At 64.9% G+C, this 15,475-nt stretch overlaps 6 protein-coding genes across 6 annotated transcripts; 3 read left to right on the forward strand and 3 right to left on the reverse strand.

The window, feature by feature from the left end:
- Nucleotides 1-327: 327 nt before the first annotated feature.
- Nucleotides 328-822, reverse strand: EMIHUDRAFT_64587 (hypothetical protein; the record flags this gene model as incomplete). Its single annotated transcript, XM_005778709.1, has 1 exon — nucleotides 328-822. A coding segment is annotated over one exon (495 nt), but the record flags the coding sequence as incomplete, so codon positions are not given.
- Nucleotides 823-1,924: 1,102 nt separating this feature from the next.
- On the forward strand, nucleotides 1,925-4,443 carry EMIHUDRAFT_100426 (hypothetical protein; the record flags this gene model as incomplete). Its single annotated transcript, XM_005778710.1, has 4 exons — nucleotides 1,925-1,980; nucleotides 2,474-2,525; nucleotides 3,269-3,558; nucleotides 3,648-4,443. The coding sequence occupies 4 exons, from the start codon at nucleotides 1,925-1,927 to the stop codon at nucleotides 4,441-4,443; spliced, it is 1,194 nt and encodes a 397-aa protein (XP_005778767.1).
- Nucleotides 4,444-4,701: 258 nt separating this feature from the next.
- Nucleotides 4,702-6,874, reverse strand: PTA4 (putative inorganic phosphate transporter). Its single transcript, XM_005778711.1, has 3 exons — nucleotides 6,416-6,874; nucleotides 5,716-6,175; nucleotides 4,702-5,584 (listed from the first exon to the last, which is right to left on the reverse strand). Exons 1-3 carry the CDS (start codon nucleotides 6,802-6,804, stop codon nucleotides 4,901-4,903), a joined length of 1,533 nt encoding a protein of 510 aa, XP_005778768.1. The 5' UTR covers nucleotides 6,805-6,874; the 3' UTR covers nucleotides 4,702-4,900.
- Nucleotides 6,875-9,919: 3,045 nt separating this feature from the next.
- On the reverse strand, nucleotides 9,920-10,990 carry EMIHUDRAFT_100428 (hypothetical protein; the record flags this gene model as incomplete). The annotated part of the gene is made up of 1 exon (XM_005778712.1): nucleotides 9,920-10,990. One exon carries the CDS (start codon nucleotides 10,988-10,990, stop codon nucleotides 9,920-9,922), a length of 1,071 nt encoding a protein of 356 aa, XP_005778769.1.
- Nucleotides 10,991-11,274: 284 nt separating this feature from the next.
- Nucleotides 11,275-11,673, forward strand: EMIHUDRAFT_205336 (hypothetical protein; the record flags this gene model as incomplete). The annotated part of the gene is made up of 1 exon (XM_005778713.1): nucleotides 11,275-11,673. The coding sequence occupies one exon, from the start codon at nucleotides 11,275-11,277 to the stop codon at nucleotides 11,671-11,673; it is 399 nt and encodes a 132-aa protein (XP_005778770.1).
- Nucleotides 11,674-11,788: 115 nt separating this feature from the next.
- On the forward strand, nucleotides 11,789-13,733 carry EMIHUDRAFT_205337 (hypothetical protein; the record flags this gene model as incomplete). The annotated part of the gene is made up of 5 exons (XM_005778714.1): nucleotides 11,789-12,185; nucleotides 12,333-12,508; nucleotides 12,583-13,035; nucleotides 13,071-13,189; nucleotides 13,262-13,733. The coding sequence occupies 5 exons, from the start codon at nucleotides 11,789-11,791 to the stop codon at nucleotides 13,731-13,733; spliced, it is 1,617 nt and encodes a 538-aa protein (XP_005778771.1).
- Nucleotides 13,734-15,475: the final 1,742 nt, after the last annotated feature.

Here is a 15,475-nt window from a genome sequence, read left to right on the forward strand (position 1 = left end):
CGGAACGGGGGGAGGGGGGAGGGCATTTCCTACATTTCCCTGGGGGTCTGGCCCGTACCTTGATTGAAAGGGTTCGGCATCGGTGTGGTCATCAACCAGATGGGCATTCGCAAGAAGTCCGCGAGGTTTTGGGAACGGCATTGATCGAGAGGAACCGAGCGAGAGAGAGAGAGAGAGAGAGAGAGAGAGAGGAAGAGAGAGAGAGAGAGAGAGAGAGAGAGAGAGCCTGCGCAGCTGTCCGATGTCTTCCGGGAGAGTCGCCATGCGGTTGTCGGAGAGAGAGAGCGAAGAGAGGGAACCCCCGAGGCCGGCGCACAGCCCGTCGGGCAGGCCCGTCAGCGCGTTGTTGGTGGCGGCGACCGTGACCAGAGGGCAGCGGCCGACCGCTGCGGGCAGCGCTCGCAAGTCGTTCCGCGAGACGTAGAGCTCTGTGAGTGAGGCGCAGCCGCCGAGGCTATCGGGAAGCGCCGTGAGCCGGTTGTCCGATAGCCTCAGCGTGCGCAGCGCGCTGCACTGGCCGATCGACGGCGGCAAAGCCGCGAGCGTGTTTCCGCTGAGACCGAGGATCGCAAGCCGGTTGCAGAGGCCGATCTCCTCGGGCAGCGCGGCGATGTGGTTGGAGCCGGCCGCCAGCTCGGTGAGCGAGCCCGTCTCAAAGACAGGCGGTGGAAGCGACCGCAGGGCGTTGCCGGAGAGGCGGAGCATCTGCAAGCGATCGAGCCGGCCGTCGGCGAGGAACGGAGGGAGCTCGGTGAGGCCACGGCCGCTGCAGTCGAGCGCCGTGACGTTGCCGTCACCGTCTTGCTGGAGACCTCCGGGCATAGCGGTAGAGGAGGAGGAAGTAGGACGGCACTGTCCGCCGGCTCCAGCCACGGCAAGAGCACCACGCCCGATAGCCCCTGGTCGAGGATTTGCTTGTGGGTGGGGGGGGGGGGGTGCGGGGGGGGGTGCTGTTAAATCTACCTCCGGGCCACACGGGTACTCCCGTGCTAGGACAACAAGGCCCCACGGTACACGGCGTCTCCACACTAGGCGAGTCAAACATGTGTCGTGATTGGGATCAAAGCGCTGACTAAGAGTCATGAATGAATGTTGCGGGGGGGGGGGGGGGGGGGGCAAAAGAATTTAAAGCTGCACAGCAGCAGCGTGATCGTCCTTCCAAAAGCTCGTGCAGATGTGGACCCTGTCCTCCTCCCCCATCCCTCGTTTGGGTTTGTCTGTCTTCTTTCTTTCTTTCTTGGGCCGAAAAAGAGAAAATCGCTAGCCAATATTTGCACAGAAAGGAGAGCCTGCGGCCAACCTCCTTCAAAGTGACTTGGGAAATTTCCGCGCTCAGAGCAACTCTTTCCCCAGCTCCTCTTTGCCGCCCTTCGACGATTCAGGTGGAGCTCCCCTCATAAAGCCGATTCTTTTGGGGGTCTCGGGGGATGGCGTACGCGGGTACGCCTGTTGGTGGCGCCTAGGGCCGTCGATGACCGCCGTTATCGCGTTCCTCATGGAGATGCGGGAATGCCTGCTGCCCTTGTCACTGTGCGCGCTGGGAGTTCGTCTTGGCGACGACGCATTGCTTTTCGCATTAGACCTCGTGCTGGTAACAGCGCTCCGGCGGGGGGATGGCCGGATAGCAACTGGTAGTTCAGTTTGTGCAATATCGTCAAGCAGTTCGAGTTTGATCATTGCGCCGTGCCTATTGGATGGGGTGGACCGTCAGACACGAGTCAGGGCATAGAGCTTGAATAGGAGTACTCGCCGTTCGACATGGAAGGTGTTGACTAGCTCTTCGGGCGGAAAAGCGCGCTTGACGAGGATGCCCATGAGGACCTAAGCAGACCGAGACGTGTGAAGAGCCGCCGTTACAGTCGCCTGCTGGCGCCATGAAGAGACCGTCTCTATTAGCAGAATAAACTGACAGTACAGCTCGCCCATGGTCTCATGGTTCCTCAGGCAGCCTCCGCCCCCACTGTGCGCTGCCCTCACAAGGTTGCCGACAAAGTAGCCTAACGAGTACGTGAGTGTGTGTGTGTGTGTGTGTGTGTGTGTGTGTGTGTGTGTGTGTGTGTGCGTGCGCGCGCGCGTGTGTGTGTGTGTGTGTGCGAGTGCGCGTGCGTGCGTGTGTGCGTGCGCGCGCGCGCGCGCGCGCGTGTGTGTGTGTGGAGTAGCCTTGGGCAGTGGATGAGGGTGCGTGATTGCTCTGGGCTTCTCAGCCTTGGTAGATGTTTAAGATGAGAACGAGCTTGATGGCGACGAACTTCTTGGTGGTGTTCCACCCCTCCAACGCGTCGTGCGTGCAACGGTACAACGAAAAGAGCCCCCAGAGCGCAAACGTCGTCGATAGCAGCTTGAGGACCTCGCAGATCGTGTATAGCTTGCGCGCCTCGCGGCCAGCGAGCGCAATGAAGCCCCACATGGCGAGGATGGCGAGGACAGGTGTGGCCAGGGTGAACTGCTCGAGCATGTAGTACATGAAAAGTAGGTGCTTCCGCTTCATGTCAAAGGCGGGCCTGTCAAACAGTGCAAACGTGAAGGTGCGCTGTTGAGAGCAGGAGCGTCCGCCTTGTGTTGTCACACCAGCAGCGGTAGTAGGGAAAGCAGAAGAGGAAGAAGAAAAAGTGTTTCTTTGGACCGTCCTGCGCCGGGGCATGAGCGGTCCAGTCATGCGCCAATCGTGTGTACTTTGTGTCAGATTGCATCTCGCAGCAGAAACGAGCGGTGCTTGATGGGCATCGTGGTAAGAATGCGAGAATCCATGCCCGGTGGTGTGCGTGAGGTACATGAGCGGCCTGATTGATCAGATTCAGGATGTGGTCGCCGTAATTGGGCTGCTCCTTTTTCTCCTCTGTCTCGACAGCGGCAATGGTCAGGAACAGAAACAGCAGCGAACCAAACGAGGCCAGCGCCCACGCCTCATACTGGGCCTGCAGCAAGTGCAGCAGCGTCATCGTGCGAGGCGCCAAGATGGAGAGCAGGGTTGTGCAGCCAAACACAAGAGGCATATGTGCGATGCCGATGTAGTGCTGCTGACGGGGTGAAATCGGCATCCGCCGGAGCGATACGACGTGTCGAATCGAGTTAAAGAGCACAATCACGCCGCAGATTGCCGAGATTGTCCATATTGGGATGAACTCAAACGGCGCTTCGTGGTAGCAGTCGTGAAAGTAGCGGCCCACGGCATCGTTGGGGCCAACCCTGACGCGGCCAGCCTCGCAGATCTCGACCGCCGGCGGGCTCCCCTTCATGTGTACGCCGACGCGTCCGATGCGTCGAATAGGTCGTTTTTGCGCACCTCGATCGGCTCGGGCTCCCGCGGGACGGCGTTGTGAGGCTTGAGCACGCGGCGGGCCAGGATCAGTCACACTTGCCTCTCGGCCGCCCCCTCCCCATCTTCAACGTCCTCGCATTCTACTTCGAGCTGCAGCAGCCGGCAACGCGCTCGCAACTCCACGCGCTCGTCAAGCACGCCTCCAAGGAGTCGGAGGCGGCGCACCTGTCAAAGCTCGCCGAGTTTGGCGCGGACAACACCGGCGAGGTGTCCGAGGACCGGGCAACCCTCTATGAGCAGTATATCCTCGCGGAGAGGCGTCGCACCCCTGCAAGCGAGAATGGCTAGCCCGGACAACACGTCTTAGGCCATTGTCGCTCGCGAGTAGGCGCACGCTGCTCGAGGTGTTGCAAGAGCACCCGTCGGTGAGCGTGCCCGCGGGGACCTTCATCGGCATGCTCCCGCCGATGAAGCCGCGCTACTACTCCATCTCCTCGTCGCCCAAGCACTTGCCGGGCAAGTGCAGTATCTCCGTCTCCGTCGTGCAAGGTCGCAGCCCGACGGGCAGGCAGCACTTGGGCGTCTGCTCCAACTATCTCAAGGCTCAGACCCTCAAGAAGCCCTACCCGACCTCTGTCTACCCCTCAAACAACCTTGGCCCCGAGGGCTACGGCATGCCGACTGTGGCCTTCGTCAAGGACACGGGCTCTTCCTTCCGGCTGCCCGCCGGCGATGCTCCCATCATCATGGTCGGACCAGGCACCGGCGTCGCGCCAATGCGCGGCTTCATCCAGGACCGCGTTGCCGACGGCAAGACGGAGAACGTGCTATTTTTCGGCTGCCGCGACGAGTCCGACTTCATCTATAAGGAGGAGCTGCAGGCGTGGGAGGCGGCGGGCTCGCTCAAGCTCTTCGTTGCCTTCTCGCGCAAGCCGGGCACGCCAAAGACGTATGTGCAGCACCTCGTCGCGCAGGAAAAGGCGCTGATGACGGAGCTAATCAAGAAGGGCGCGCATGTCTATGTGTGCGGCGACGCCTCGAAGATGGCGCCCGACGTGCGCGCGACCCTCTCGCGCGTGCTAGTGGACGCCGGCCTCGACGATGGCTTCGAGGGCGGTCCGGTCGAGAAGCTGCGCGCCGCAGGCCGGTATTGCGAGGACGTCTGGGCCGCTCAGTCAGTGTAGGGAGCGCAGAGGCGCGAGCCACGATGCGTGCGCACGCGTCGCCCAGGTCTGCGATGCTTGCTTGAGCGGCGCCAGCGCCAACTTGCGGAAAGGATAGGCAGCAAATGGGAAGGGCGCCACGAGCGGCAGGGAGCGAGTAAGTATAGTGGCACAGGGGAGAGCCTCGAGAGCCAGCGAGGCAGAGCCAGAGGGAGTGCAAGACCAAGTGCGAAGTGGGGCAGGGTCTTGTGGACCATTCGGCACTCATTTTTTGACTGATTTTGACACCTCGAAGAGATTTTCACATAAACAAGTACAACAGTTCCACATATCACACATATGGGGGTTTATCCGATATGGCACGACGCTGTGGCACGCAGGCTCGGGACTCAGTCTTGCGCTCGGCTCCCGGCTGAGCTGTCTACGGGCGCCACGCGCTCCCCTGACCGCTCTCTGTTTGCTGTGCTGCGTTCCCGATTCACGCCGCCTCCCGTCGTACTCTCGCCTCCGCCGTCGCATTGGCAGGCACAGTCAAGAAGGCCGCACCAAGGCCGCCCTCTATTGGGGCGGCACTGGCGCCCCCGTTGTTGTCCTCCTCCCGAGCCGTCGCCGCGCCTTCCATCGCGATGCCGCGCCGGTCCTCCACAAAGCCATAGGTGAGCGCAAAGCCGGCGAGCGAGACGGCGGCGCACGCGAGCATCGTCCAGCGCAGGCCGGCCGCCGGCCCCCACGCCGCAGAGATGCCGTCCTTCATCGGCTTGAAGGCGGAGGAGCCGAGCGTCGCACCGAGCTTGCCCATGGCGGCCGAGAAGCCGTTGAGGGTCGTCCGCACCTCGGGCGGGAAGGTCTCGGACGGCAGGATGAAGGTGGTCGAGTTGGGGCCAAAGTTGGAGAAGAAGAAGGTGAGCCCGTACAGGAGCAGCATGGCGACGCGGCCGCCCGCGCCCGCGCTCTCGAGGCTGTCGTACGCAAGGCCGAGCGCGGCAAAGGCGGCGGCCATGCAGGCGAAACCTTGCAGCTGGATGCGGCGACGGCCGACCCGGTCCATCAGCCAGACGGAGACGTAGTAGCCGGGGAGGCCAATCGCCGCCACCACCGCCATCTGCGCGCAGAGGTTGTGCGCGAGGTCGCCCTGCAGCGGCGGCGCGTCGCCGGCCGCCGCCTGGACAGCGCGGGATCCGGACGAGGTGAGCCGAGATGCGCCGAGATGCGCCGAGATGCGCCGAGATGCGCAGATGCGCTGAGATGCGCCGAGATGCGCCGAGATGCGCCGAGATGCGCCGCCTGGTCGACGTGGAAGACGGAGGAGAGGACGGTTGGCTGGAAGAGCGAGTTGCCGTAAAAGGTGATGTCGAAGAGGAACCAGCCGCCCGCGGTGCCGAGGAGCTTGGACCAGTACTTTCGCTGGCGCAGCGTCGACAGCAAGGTGGAGGAGGGGCCCGCCGGCCGCCCCGCCTCGGCGCGCAGGGCTGCGATGGGCGCCGACATCCGCTCGTCGGCGGTGGGCCGCGCGCCTCCGCCCTGCCCGCCCCGCCCCTCGCCCATGCACGGGACGAGGAGGAGGCCGGGGAGGGCGCCGAGGGCGAGGGCGAGCCTCCAGGCGAGGCCTGGATCTGCGCCGCCCGAGCCGGTGGCGGGGACGCCGAAGACGGCGAGGAGGGCCCACGACACGAGAGGCGCCGCCAGGTTGGCGACGCCCTGCATCGAAAAGACAAGCGACGCGTTCCGGCCGCGCTCCGCGTTGCTCGACGACCTGCCGGCGGAGGTGCGTGAGCGTTCAGCGAAGAGGCGCGTCGTCTCCACGGCCGCGTGTCTAAGCGCGGTGGTGTGTGCTTGTGCGTCGACTGCGGTGTGCGTGTGATCTTGGCGCGGGTCATAGCGGGAGGGGTCAGAGAGCGCTCGGGTGCGCGGCTTGCGGGACTCAGCCGCGGCCTCAGCCTCCGCCCGGTGGAGACGGCAGGAGCTCGCGGCGGGATGGGGACGGTGCACGCACTCGGTGGCGATTGTCGCGGAGAGCGGGTACACGCCGCCGACGCCGACGCCGAGCACGAACCGCGAGAGCGCCAGAAAGGTGAGCACCGACGAGCTATCGCCTCCGAGCGGTACCGCCGCGGCCGAGATGGTCGCGCCGAAGAGCGAGAGCGCCATCGTGAGGCGGAGCGCGGCGCTCCGGCCGACGCAGTCGCCAATGTAGCCAAACGTGAGCTGGCCAAGGATGGCACCCACGAGCACCGCTGTCGATGCCGCCTCCACCTGCGCCGAGCAGGCGTCGGCGCCGCCGCAATACTGGTACGCAATTGTGACGTGCGAGACGTTGATGATGACCAGGTTGTAGGCGGTCGAAAGGTTGGAGATTGCCGAGATGAGGAGCTTGCGGTTCATCGCGCTGTCGCGCTGTCGCAGGCGGGCTGCCACCGCAAAGCAGGCGGGCTGCCACCGCAAAGCAAGCGGGCTGCCACCGTTGAAGATATATGAGCGCGCGCGTCACAGCGCAGGCCAGGTCTACACTGGCCGCGGCACCAGCTCCCGCGGTCTGCACGCTAGGAGTGGTCCGCCCTCGCAATGAATGCGGAATACTATTACGAAAAGTACAACTAGTGCGACACACTAGTCAGTCTCGTAATCGCGCCAAGAGCGCGGATACACACACAAACAACAGGCGCGGCTATGAATAGCTGCGCATATACAGATAACGACTGTTCACAGTTGGGAGAGAGAGAGTCGTCTCTAACGCTCCCCCCTAGTTGCATCGGCAACTATCTCGGACGACTCGCGCGTCTTCGGCGAAGGGGTGATGACTCACGCCTTGCCGACGGTCGCGACGAGCTTGCTCCACAGCCGGGCAGCCTGCCCCTGGAGCGTCACAGCAAAGCCGGGGCCGTTGCTGGCGTTGAGCATGTAGTCGCGACAGGTGAAGAACATAGCTCGCGTCGCCTGCGTCTTGGTGAAGACGTCGGCGATCATGTAAGCAGTGCCGACGAGGTACGGCGCGACGTGGCGGAGCATGAAGAGGCGCTTGACAAACATGGTGGCACGTTCGTAGTAGCGCGTGCGAGCAGTAGAGCCGGGCTTGACGATGATGTCAAAGACGGCTTTGCAGTCACCGAGCTGGGGCGTGGGGCCTGCGACAGCTCGGCCAGCGTCCTCGAGCATGAGCCGGCAGGAGACGACTTTCTTGGCGGCGACGGAGGCGGTGGCGGTCTCCTCTTCGGCGACGCTGAGAGCCTCGATCTTGGACTTGTTGGCGCTCCAGTCGATGGCGCCGTTGTTGAACATCACGACGCATCCGCCGTAGTGTGGCGCCTTGCCGAAGGAGGCGTCATGGTAGGCGTGGAGGCCACGAGACTCGATGAAGCCTGGCGGGAAAGTGTCGAGTCCGTAGGGGATCTTGAGCTTTCCGCCGTAGGTGATGCCGAGGTGCTTTGTGGCGTTGAGATAGTTGATGACGGTCATGATGGCGTCACGATGGACGGCGCCGCAAGCCTGAGAGAAAGAGCCGAGCTTCGAGAAGAAGTACTTGATGTCGGGGCGCGTCATCTCGGCAGGCCACCCGATGGTTCCTAGCGGCTTCAGGAACTCGGTGACGGGGATGCGGTTGCACTCGGCAGCAGGCTCGAGCTTATCGAAGAGGGCGCGCTGGACGTCGGTCGAGCCGGCTGGGGTGGACTGAGCACGAGCGCCAATCTCGTTGCCGTAGAGGGCGGCAATCCGCTCGATGTACCGGGTCTGCCGAATAGTGAGCGTGCGGTTGGCTCGGTCGCGGAGTACCTCGATTCCGGTGAAGACGGAGATGGGGACGATATCGAGCGTCGCAATCTTGATGTACGTTCCATATTCCTCTTTGAACCGGACGTACTGGTCGGTGGCGGAAGCGGCAAAGCCGTTTGCGACGTCGTCTGCAAAAACAACGATGATTTTTAGGCGAAAGGCTGGGTGGCTGTAGAAGTTTGGCTCGGTGAGCGAGGCGACGCAGCCAAGCTTGACGAGGGCGTCCTGGTTGAGTTTGAACCAAAGGTAGGAGCCCTGTTTGATGCCCTCGAGCGCTTTGAGAAGCATGAGCACAAAGCCCTTCTTGACGAACCCGGGTGGCATCTGGGTGTAGATCTCGGCATCGACGTCAGCCTGAGTAAACGCCTTGACGCCGTCGGCCGTGTCAGTCTCGAGGTCTTCGTCAGCGACCATGGCACACCATAGGCGGAAGGCTGTTGCGCTCAGAGTGCGCGCAAAACACTCGTGGTACTCCTTGCCTTCACGTTGTCCAAAGCCTTTCCCAACGAGACGAGCCTTGACCTTGGCGATGCTGCCGTCGTCATTGAAGACAAAGGTAAAGACCCACACTTGACTCCAATGACGTGCATCCACGGCTCCTGTTGGACAACGTCCCACGCTCGGTTGACGACGTACTTTCCGTGAATCTCATCCTCCATAGCACGTTTGATGAGAGGCCAGTAAATAGACTGGCGAGCCTGTTCGACTGTTTTGATGTCGGGCATAGTCTGTGAAGCGACGGACTGGATTGCAAGCGCTATCTCGATTGGCGGCGGCTTGCAGCCTGTGTCGTTCCAGACGCATGCGACCTCGGTGTTGTCGTCGTCGATGAAGGCTGAGTAGGCTATCTCTGCAAGCCGGTCAGTTGCGAGGCGGGCAATAGTCTGTTGCCCACTGGCAAATGCGGCGCAGCCGACGGCGGCATAACGCCGTACAAGGGCTACGGTGCCGTCGCTGGCTGTCGGACCATCTGCGTTAGCTGCTCCCCCCTGGTCTGGCAGGCCAGCTGGGCGGGCGGGCGGGCGACGCGCAACAAAGTGCTTAAGCTGCTCGACAGGTGTCTCGCAGCTGCGTATTCTCGTATTCTCGTATTATCGTCGCGTAGTGTGATATTGCGTTGGGGCGGTGCGTATTCTCGTATTACTGGCTCCGAGTAGAGGGCGGCGTCCTGCAGTTAAGGGGAAACCTGGTACGCGGGGCTAACCCTCGGAGAGTATTCTTTAGCTCCGAGTAGAGGGGGCGTTCCGCAGCTGGGGGGACCCACAGCGCGAGGGAAAAATTCCGCCGCTGGGGGAACCCCGGAGCGCAGAGCCAACCCTCGGAGACCCGTGTTATGGCCCTGCGACTGCGCACCCCCCCACGGTCGAGGAAGAGGGTGCGTTCTGCAGTTAAGGGGTAACCCGGTACACGGAACTATCCCTCGGAGACGTGTTATGGCCCTGCGACCGCGCACCCCCGGGGTGGGGCGTGCAGTGTGGTGTTCATTAGCTCCGAGTAGAGGGGGCGTCCTGCAGTTAAGGGGAAACCCGGTACGCGGGGCCAACCCTCGGAGACCCGTGTTTACTTTACGGCCCTTGCCCTGCGAACGCGCACCCCCAGGGCTAGGGCTCTCTTGCCCGCAACCCGATCCCGATCATCCGGCCCGCTGGGTGCGCTTCTGAGCTCCCCGGCCCTGGATGTGCGGTTGATGACTGCACTCCAAGTGCTCCAAGTGCCAGTTTGAAGACCACTAAGCTACCGGCCGCACTCGTGCTTCAAGTGTGCGCCCATACAACCCATGGTACTGCGCCCCGCTCCTCGCTCTCGCCCGCAAGGCACCAAACTTGGGCGCCTCCCCCACCATCACCTGCACGAGGCCTCTCTGCGGGTCCGGGTGCGCAAAGGCGACGCCGCACGACTGCAGGAAGAGGCCGCCGCTGGCCCGGACCGGCGGCAGCGCCTCCGCCCCCCCTCGCGAGCGGCGCGCCGCCGCAGCGTGTCCCCAGTACAAGTCGTCGCCGACGATCGGGCAGCCCAGGCCGGCGGCGTGCAGGCGTAGCTGGTGGGTTCGCCCCGTGAGCGGCGACATGCGGACCCACGAGAGGTGGCCCCACTGCGCGTGCGGCGTCACAGAGAGCACCTCGAGGGTCGACGCCGCAGGCTGGCCCTGCAGCGGCGCGCGGATCTCGAGGCGGCCGCCACAGGCCTGGTCGACGGGCGGGCGGCCGACCAGCAGCGCGTGGTACACCTTCGCCACCTCGCGGGCGGCGAACTGTCGGCCGAGCTCGACGGCGGCGCTCCTCGTTTTCGCAACCAGGCAGAGGCCGGAGACGGGCACGTCGAGCCGGTGCAGGGCCAGCGGCAGCGGCAGCGCGTCGGGAGCGTCGCGCGGCGGAGGGGACAGCTCCGCCGTCAGGGCGTCCTCGAGCGCAGCGAACTTCGCGTTGCTGCCCGCCTTGGTGTGGATGCCCGGCGGCTTGAAGACGACCGCGACGGCCTCATCCTCGTGGAGCACCCGCAGGCCCTGGGAGCGCAGGTGCTCGACAAAGCGGGCCCGCGCGTGCAGCCGCTTTTCTGACGGCCTCGCGGCGGCGGGCGGCTGCAGCTGCAGCACGTCGCCCTGCTGCACCCGCCGCGACTTCTCCACCGCCAGCCCGTTGACGAGGAGGTCTCCCCGCCTGACGGCGTGCTCGGCCTGAGACTTTGTCCCGAGTGGCGCGAACCGCGATCCACCGACGCGGGTGAGCCGCGCGCCGGACTCATCCTCCGTGACGGTGTGGTGCAGCCGCGGCGGCGGCCGATCAGAGTGCCAGGCGAGCATCGCACTCACGATCGCCGGGTCGTGGGTGTCAGGGCAGGTCTTGGCGAGAAGCCGCGGCGGTGGCGCTCTCATCGCGGGGGCGCGGTTTTTTTCTTTTTTCTTTCAGAAAATTAATCGAGCCTTGTATGACGTATGTGCGCGCGCACGACTTATGTGCGCGCGTGCTGCGTGCGGGCCGGAGTGGAAAACACGAGTGCTCTCTGTCACCTTTCGCACGAAATTCATGTCGAAATTCATGCCGAGCCGTGCTCTTCAGTCCGTTTGCTGCTGGTTCCGCCGCCCGCATGTTTGACGACTCGTCCTGCAGCGAGTGCTTCAAGGCGGCGCACGACTCGATCGATCAGCCTGCCATCGCTGCGAGCGCAGCGGCGGCCGCCCTAGGGAAGCAGCTTCGAGTCGCTTGCGCCGACCGCAGTGGTCCGACCGAGGTAGCCCTCGCCGAGGTGAAGCGGCTGCTATCGGTTCCGGGTGCCGACGTGAACGACGCGAACCGAAACGGCAAAGCGGCCATCCACCACACTGCGCAGCTGCGGTCCGACACAGAGGTGCTCGCGTGCCTGGTCGCCCACGGAGCAGACGTCAACGCGACGACGCATCGAGGTCACACGCCGCTCATCTATGCGGCCGGCCGCTGCCGCGAGCAAGTTGTCCGATTCCTCCTCGCAAACAGGATTAGATGCTGAGCGTACAGGTCCTTGTAGCCTAACTAGGACGCACCCGTGCACCCAACCGCGTCAAATAGTGTATCCACTGTATTCGCATTCACACCACGCGCCGAACACACCGCAAGCGACGCCAATGCTGCAGGCACACGGCGCCGACGCGGCGACGTGGACGGTGATGGGCGACGACTGCATCAGCATGGGGCGCAGCAAGGGGCTGCCCGAGGACCTGCTCCACGAGCTCGCGCGCAACCAGGCGGCCAGCACCCGGCGGCGCGACTTCCGCGGCGACGAGCGGGCGGTGCGCGCCCAGGAGGAGCACGCGAAGCACTGCTCCTGCTGCCAGCGGAGGCGGTCGGAGGCCGGCGCGGGGGATGAGCCGCCCGCACTCGAGGATGCGGTCGTGGAGCTCGCCGTGGCGCTCGGCGCTGCGGCCGCCGATTCGGACGAGGCGCTCAGCGCGGCGCTCCTCTCCGCGACCGGCCTCGACACGCCGATCCTGCGGCACGCGATCGAGTTCAGCCTGCGCATCGGTGCCACAGAAGGCGGCGACGAGGCGGCGGCGGCGACCACAGAGGCGGCGATGGCCGTCCGTGATGACACGGCACCACCTGCGTGGCAGTCCTGGAGCGGTCCTGGCCATGCCCCGTAGGAGGAGGTGATTGGGGACGCCGTCGGAGCGGAGCAGCTGCTGCGCGCCGCGCGCGACGAGGCTCTCGGCCGGTGCTTGGGCAAGGGCGCCAAGGGGCGCGCCCGCCGGCCGGTGCGGATGGTTGCGGGCGCCGTCTTGGCCGCCGTGAAGAGCGAGGGGGTCGTCGAGGCGCTCGTGCTGAGCGGGCAGTCGATCGGCTCTCTCGTGGCTGCGGCGGACGCCCACGTCGCGGCTTCGTGCGCTGGCCGGCTTCCCTCTGCGACGCGGCGGTGTGCGAGCGGCTGTGGGCGACACTGACTCGCACGGGCAACGGCTGGCATGCGGCCGTGGGAGAGGTGAAGGCGCGGCAGAAGCGGTACGGCGGGCCGAGGGTCGCTGCGTGGGCGCGCGCGCTGCGCTGGGCTGCCACCGTCGGCTTTGAGGGTTGGCGCCCCGCCGCGTGCAGCTTGCTTGACGAGGCGGCGGCGTGCGCGTCGCTCGCTCACCTGCTGGACGCGCTCTCGACGCGAGGCGCGGAGGTTGTGCCGCCGGCTCTGGCCGAGCTCCTCACCGATCGATACGGCGAGTGGCCGTGCGCGCCTCGCGCCGCGCCGTCGCTTGCGGCTGCGGCTGCGCCCGCGATCGCGCCCCCGCCACCCCTCGACATCGAGTCGCTTCCCGCTGCGACCCTCGAGCAGGCGGGGACACTCCCGCGCGGGGAGCAGCTGTCGATGGCACGCCTCTGCGACATGGTGTTCTGGACGAGTCATGCGTCCTTTCCCCGTAGGAACCTCTCTTTGTCGACGAGCCGAACAGCATACGGGCGCTGCACGGGAGCCTCGCGGCGATGGCAAGGGAGGAGCGACGCCGCGGCTCGCCGCCGCTTCGCATTGGAGTCGACACGGAGTGGGCAGATGCGCTGGAGGAGGACGAGGCGGCGGAGGAGGAGGAGTCGGCCACCGCTGCTGAGAGGAGGAGGCCCTCTCGGCGGCCCCCGCGGCTGGCGGTGGTCCAGCTCGCTGTGCACGGGCGTGGGGCTTGGGTGATCGACGCCCTCGGCCACCCGGCGCGGCGCGCGGTGGGCGAGCTGCTGCGGTGGGCCCTCAACGGCGACCCGGCGGACGACGACGCGGTCGCCGTGCTGGGATTCGCTTTCCAGGGCGACCTCAGTGTGTTGCGCCCGATCTGCGGCAGTGACTTGCACGCGCGCGCGCTCGTCGACCTGCAGCAGTTGGCGCGCCAAGGCCGGGAGGACTCGCAGCCGTCGCTGCGGAGGGTGTGCGCGCGCACGCTCGGCAAGGCGCTCGACAAAGCGGAGCAGTGCAGCGATTGGGCGCGCCGTCCGCTGCTGCCCGCGCAGATTCGGTACGCCGCGCTCGATGCCGCGGTGCTGCTCGACATCCACGACGCGCTGCTCAAGCGGGGCGAGGCGCGGCAGGTCGATGGGTAGGAAGGAGCGACGACAGGTCGACAGCCCACCGTGAGTTTGCGCGTCGTCTTCCTCTACGCGCCTCGTGGTCGAGGACGGCGCGGAGCGCGAGGTGCTCCGCGCCGTCCTCGCGGCCTCGCACGTGTTTCTGTCGGAGGCGTCTGAGCAAGCGGTGGGGGGGGGGAGAGGAGAGAGTCCAAAAGTGCCTCCAAGGAGAGAGGATGACTACCCCACTTTCACTTACCCTCTTTCCTCCTCCTTTCTCGCCACGACGAGCAGCTTGTGGGAGCTTCGTTGTGACTCAAACACACCCCAGCCTCGCTCCCCGGAAGGTCACAGCGACGGGGCACGGGCACGCGTGTCACATCCAAGCGTGGCGACTTTCACACCGCAAAAACACAACCCTGGACCCAAGACGCACACGCACAAACAGTCGAGAAACAGCAACGACAGTCAGAAGTCAGCACTGGGTCGCCCAGGAAGGCGAATGCGATGACGGCCTCTAGCGACTTTCACGCCATCCGCAGCATCTCTCTTCTTCACATAAACGCACAACCCCGGACCCACGACGCACAAGCACAGACAGTCGAGAGAAGGGGGGGGGGGGGCTGCGCCGCGGAAGAGCACCGGGGCGAGGGGTGCGAGCGTGTGCGCCGCCCGCGGAAGAGCGCGCGGGTGAGGGAGGGGGGGGTGCGCGCGCGCCGTCCTGCAGCGTCGCCGGCCGCAGGCCAAGGAGCTCGGCTGATCGAGAGCACCGACGGACGACGATCGGCTCCTCAGCAGTGGGACACCGAGCTGGAGGCTCGGCCGGGAGCTCGCGCGGGCAAGTGGAGCTTTCCGCTCGGGCCAGCAGGAAACGGGCGCCCCGCACAGCGACGCCCGCCGAAGAGTGCCGAGAGCTCGGCTCGACGCGAGCGCCGAGGAAAAGCGATCGGCTCCGCAGCAGTGGGACACCAAGCCGGAGGCTCGGACGGGAGCTCGTGCGAGCACATAGCAAGGTGCGTGCGCGGCGGCGGGACACAGGTGAGCGGGCAGCTGGCGCACATTTTCCTGCTGTGGGAGCTGAGGAGTTTGCTCTCTCCGTTCACGTAAACGCACAACCCCGGGCCCGATCTCCGTTCACACAAAAACACAACCACGTTCACGTAAACGCACAACCCCGGGCCCGAAATCGCACAGAGTCACGCAACACGTGGGTACCCCTTTGCAGAATATGAAGGGTGGCTAAGGGCTCTGCCCGCAAGGCGCCCGACGCGGCACATTGACAAATCTGGTGGACAACAAGAAAGAAAATCTGCAATGTACCCCCACACGAACAAATAGCAAAATATTTTGGTTTTAAAGAGCAGCCAAGATTGAGAAGAAGTTGAAAGCGGCCTTCGTCCAGCTTGTCGAGTGCGGTCGAAGCCTGCGCGATCCATCGCACTTCCACGTCGTACGCGAGCTCTCAGAAAGAAAGAAAGCCACTCTCGGCCTCTAGAGCCGACGCGCCGAGGGAGGAGGCAGGAGCGAGACCGAGAGGCGGTTCTCCCCCAGCTGGAGGGTCTTCACGGGTGAGGCCGGACAGGTCGGCGGGGAGGGAGGCGATGCGGGTTGGCGCCGAGGCCGAGCGTCAGAGAGAGAGAGAGGAAGAGAGAGAGAGAGGAAGAGAGAGGGAGAGGGAGAGAGAGAGAGAGAGAGAGGAAGAGAGAGAGAGAGAGAGAGAGAGAGAGAGAGAGGGAGCCCAGAGAGAGCTTCCAGAGAGAGAGGAAGAGGGAGAGAGA

This window comes from Emiliania huxleyi (assembly GCF_000372725.1).
Source record: "Emiliania huxleyi CCMP1516 unplaced genomic scaffold EMIHUscaffold_24, whole genome shotgun sequence".
NCBI classification, from domain to species: Eukaryota; Haptophyta; order Isochrysidales; family Noelaerhabdaceae; genus Emiliania; species Emiliania huxleyi.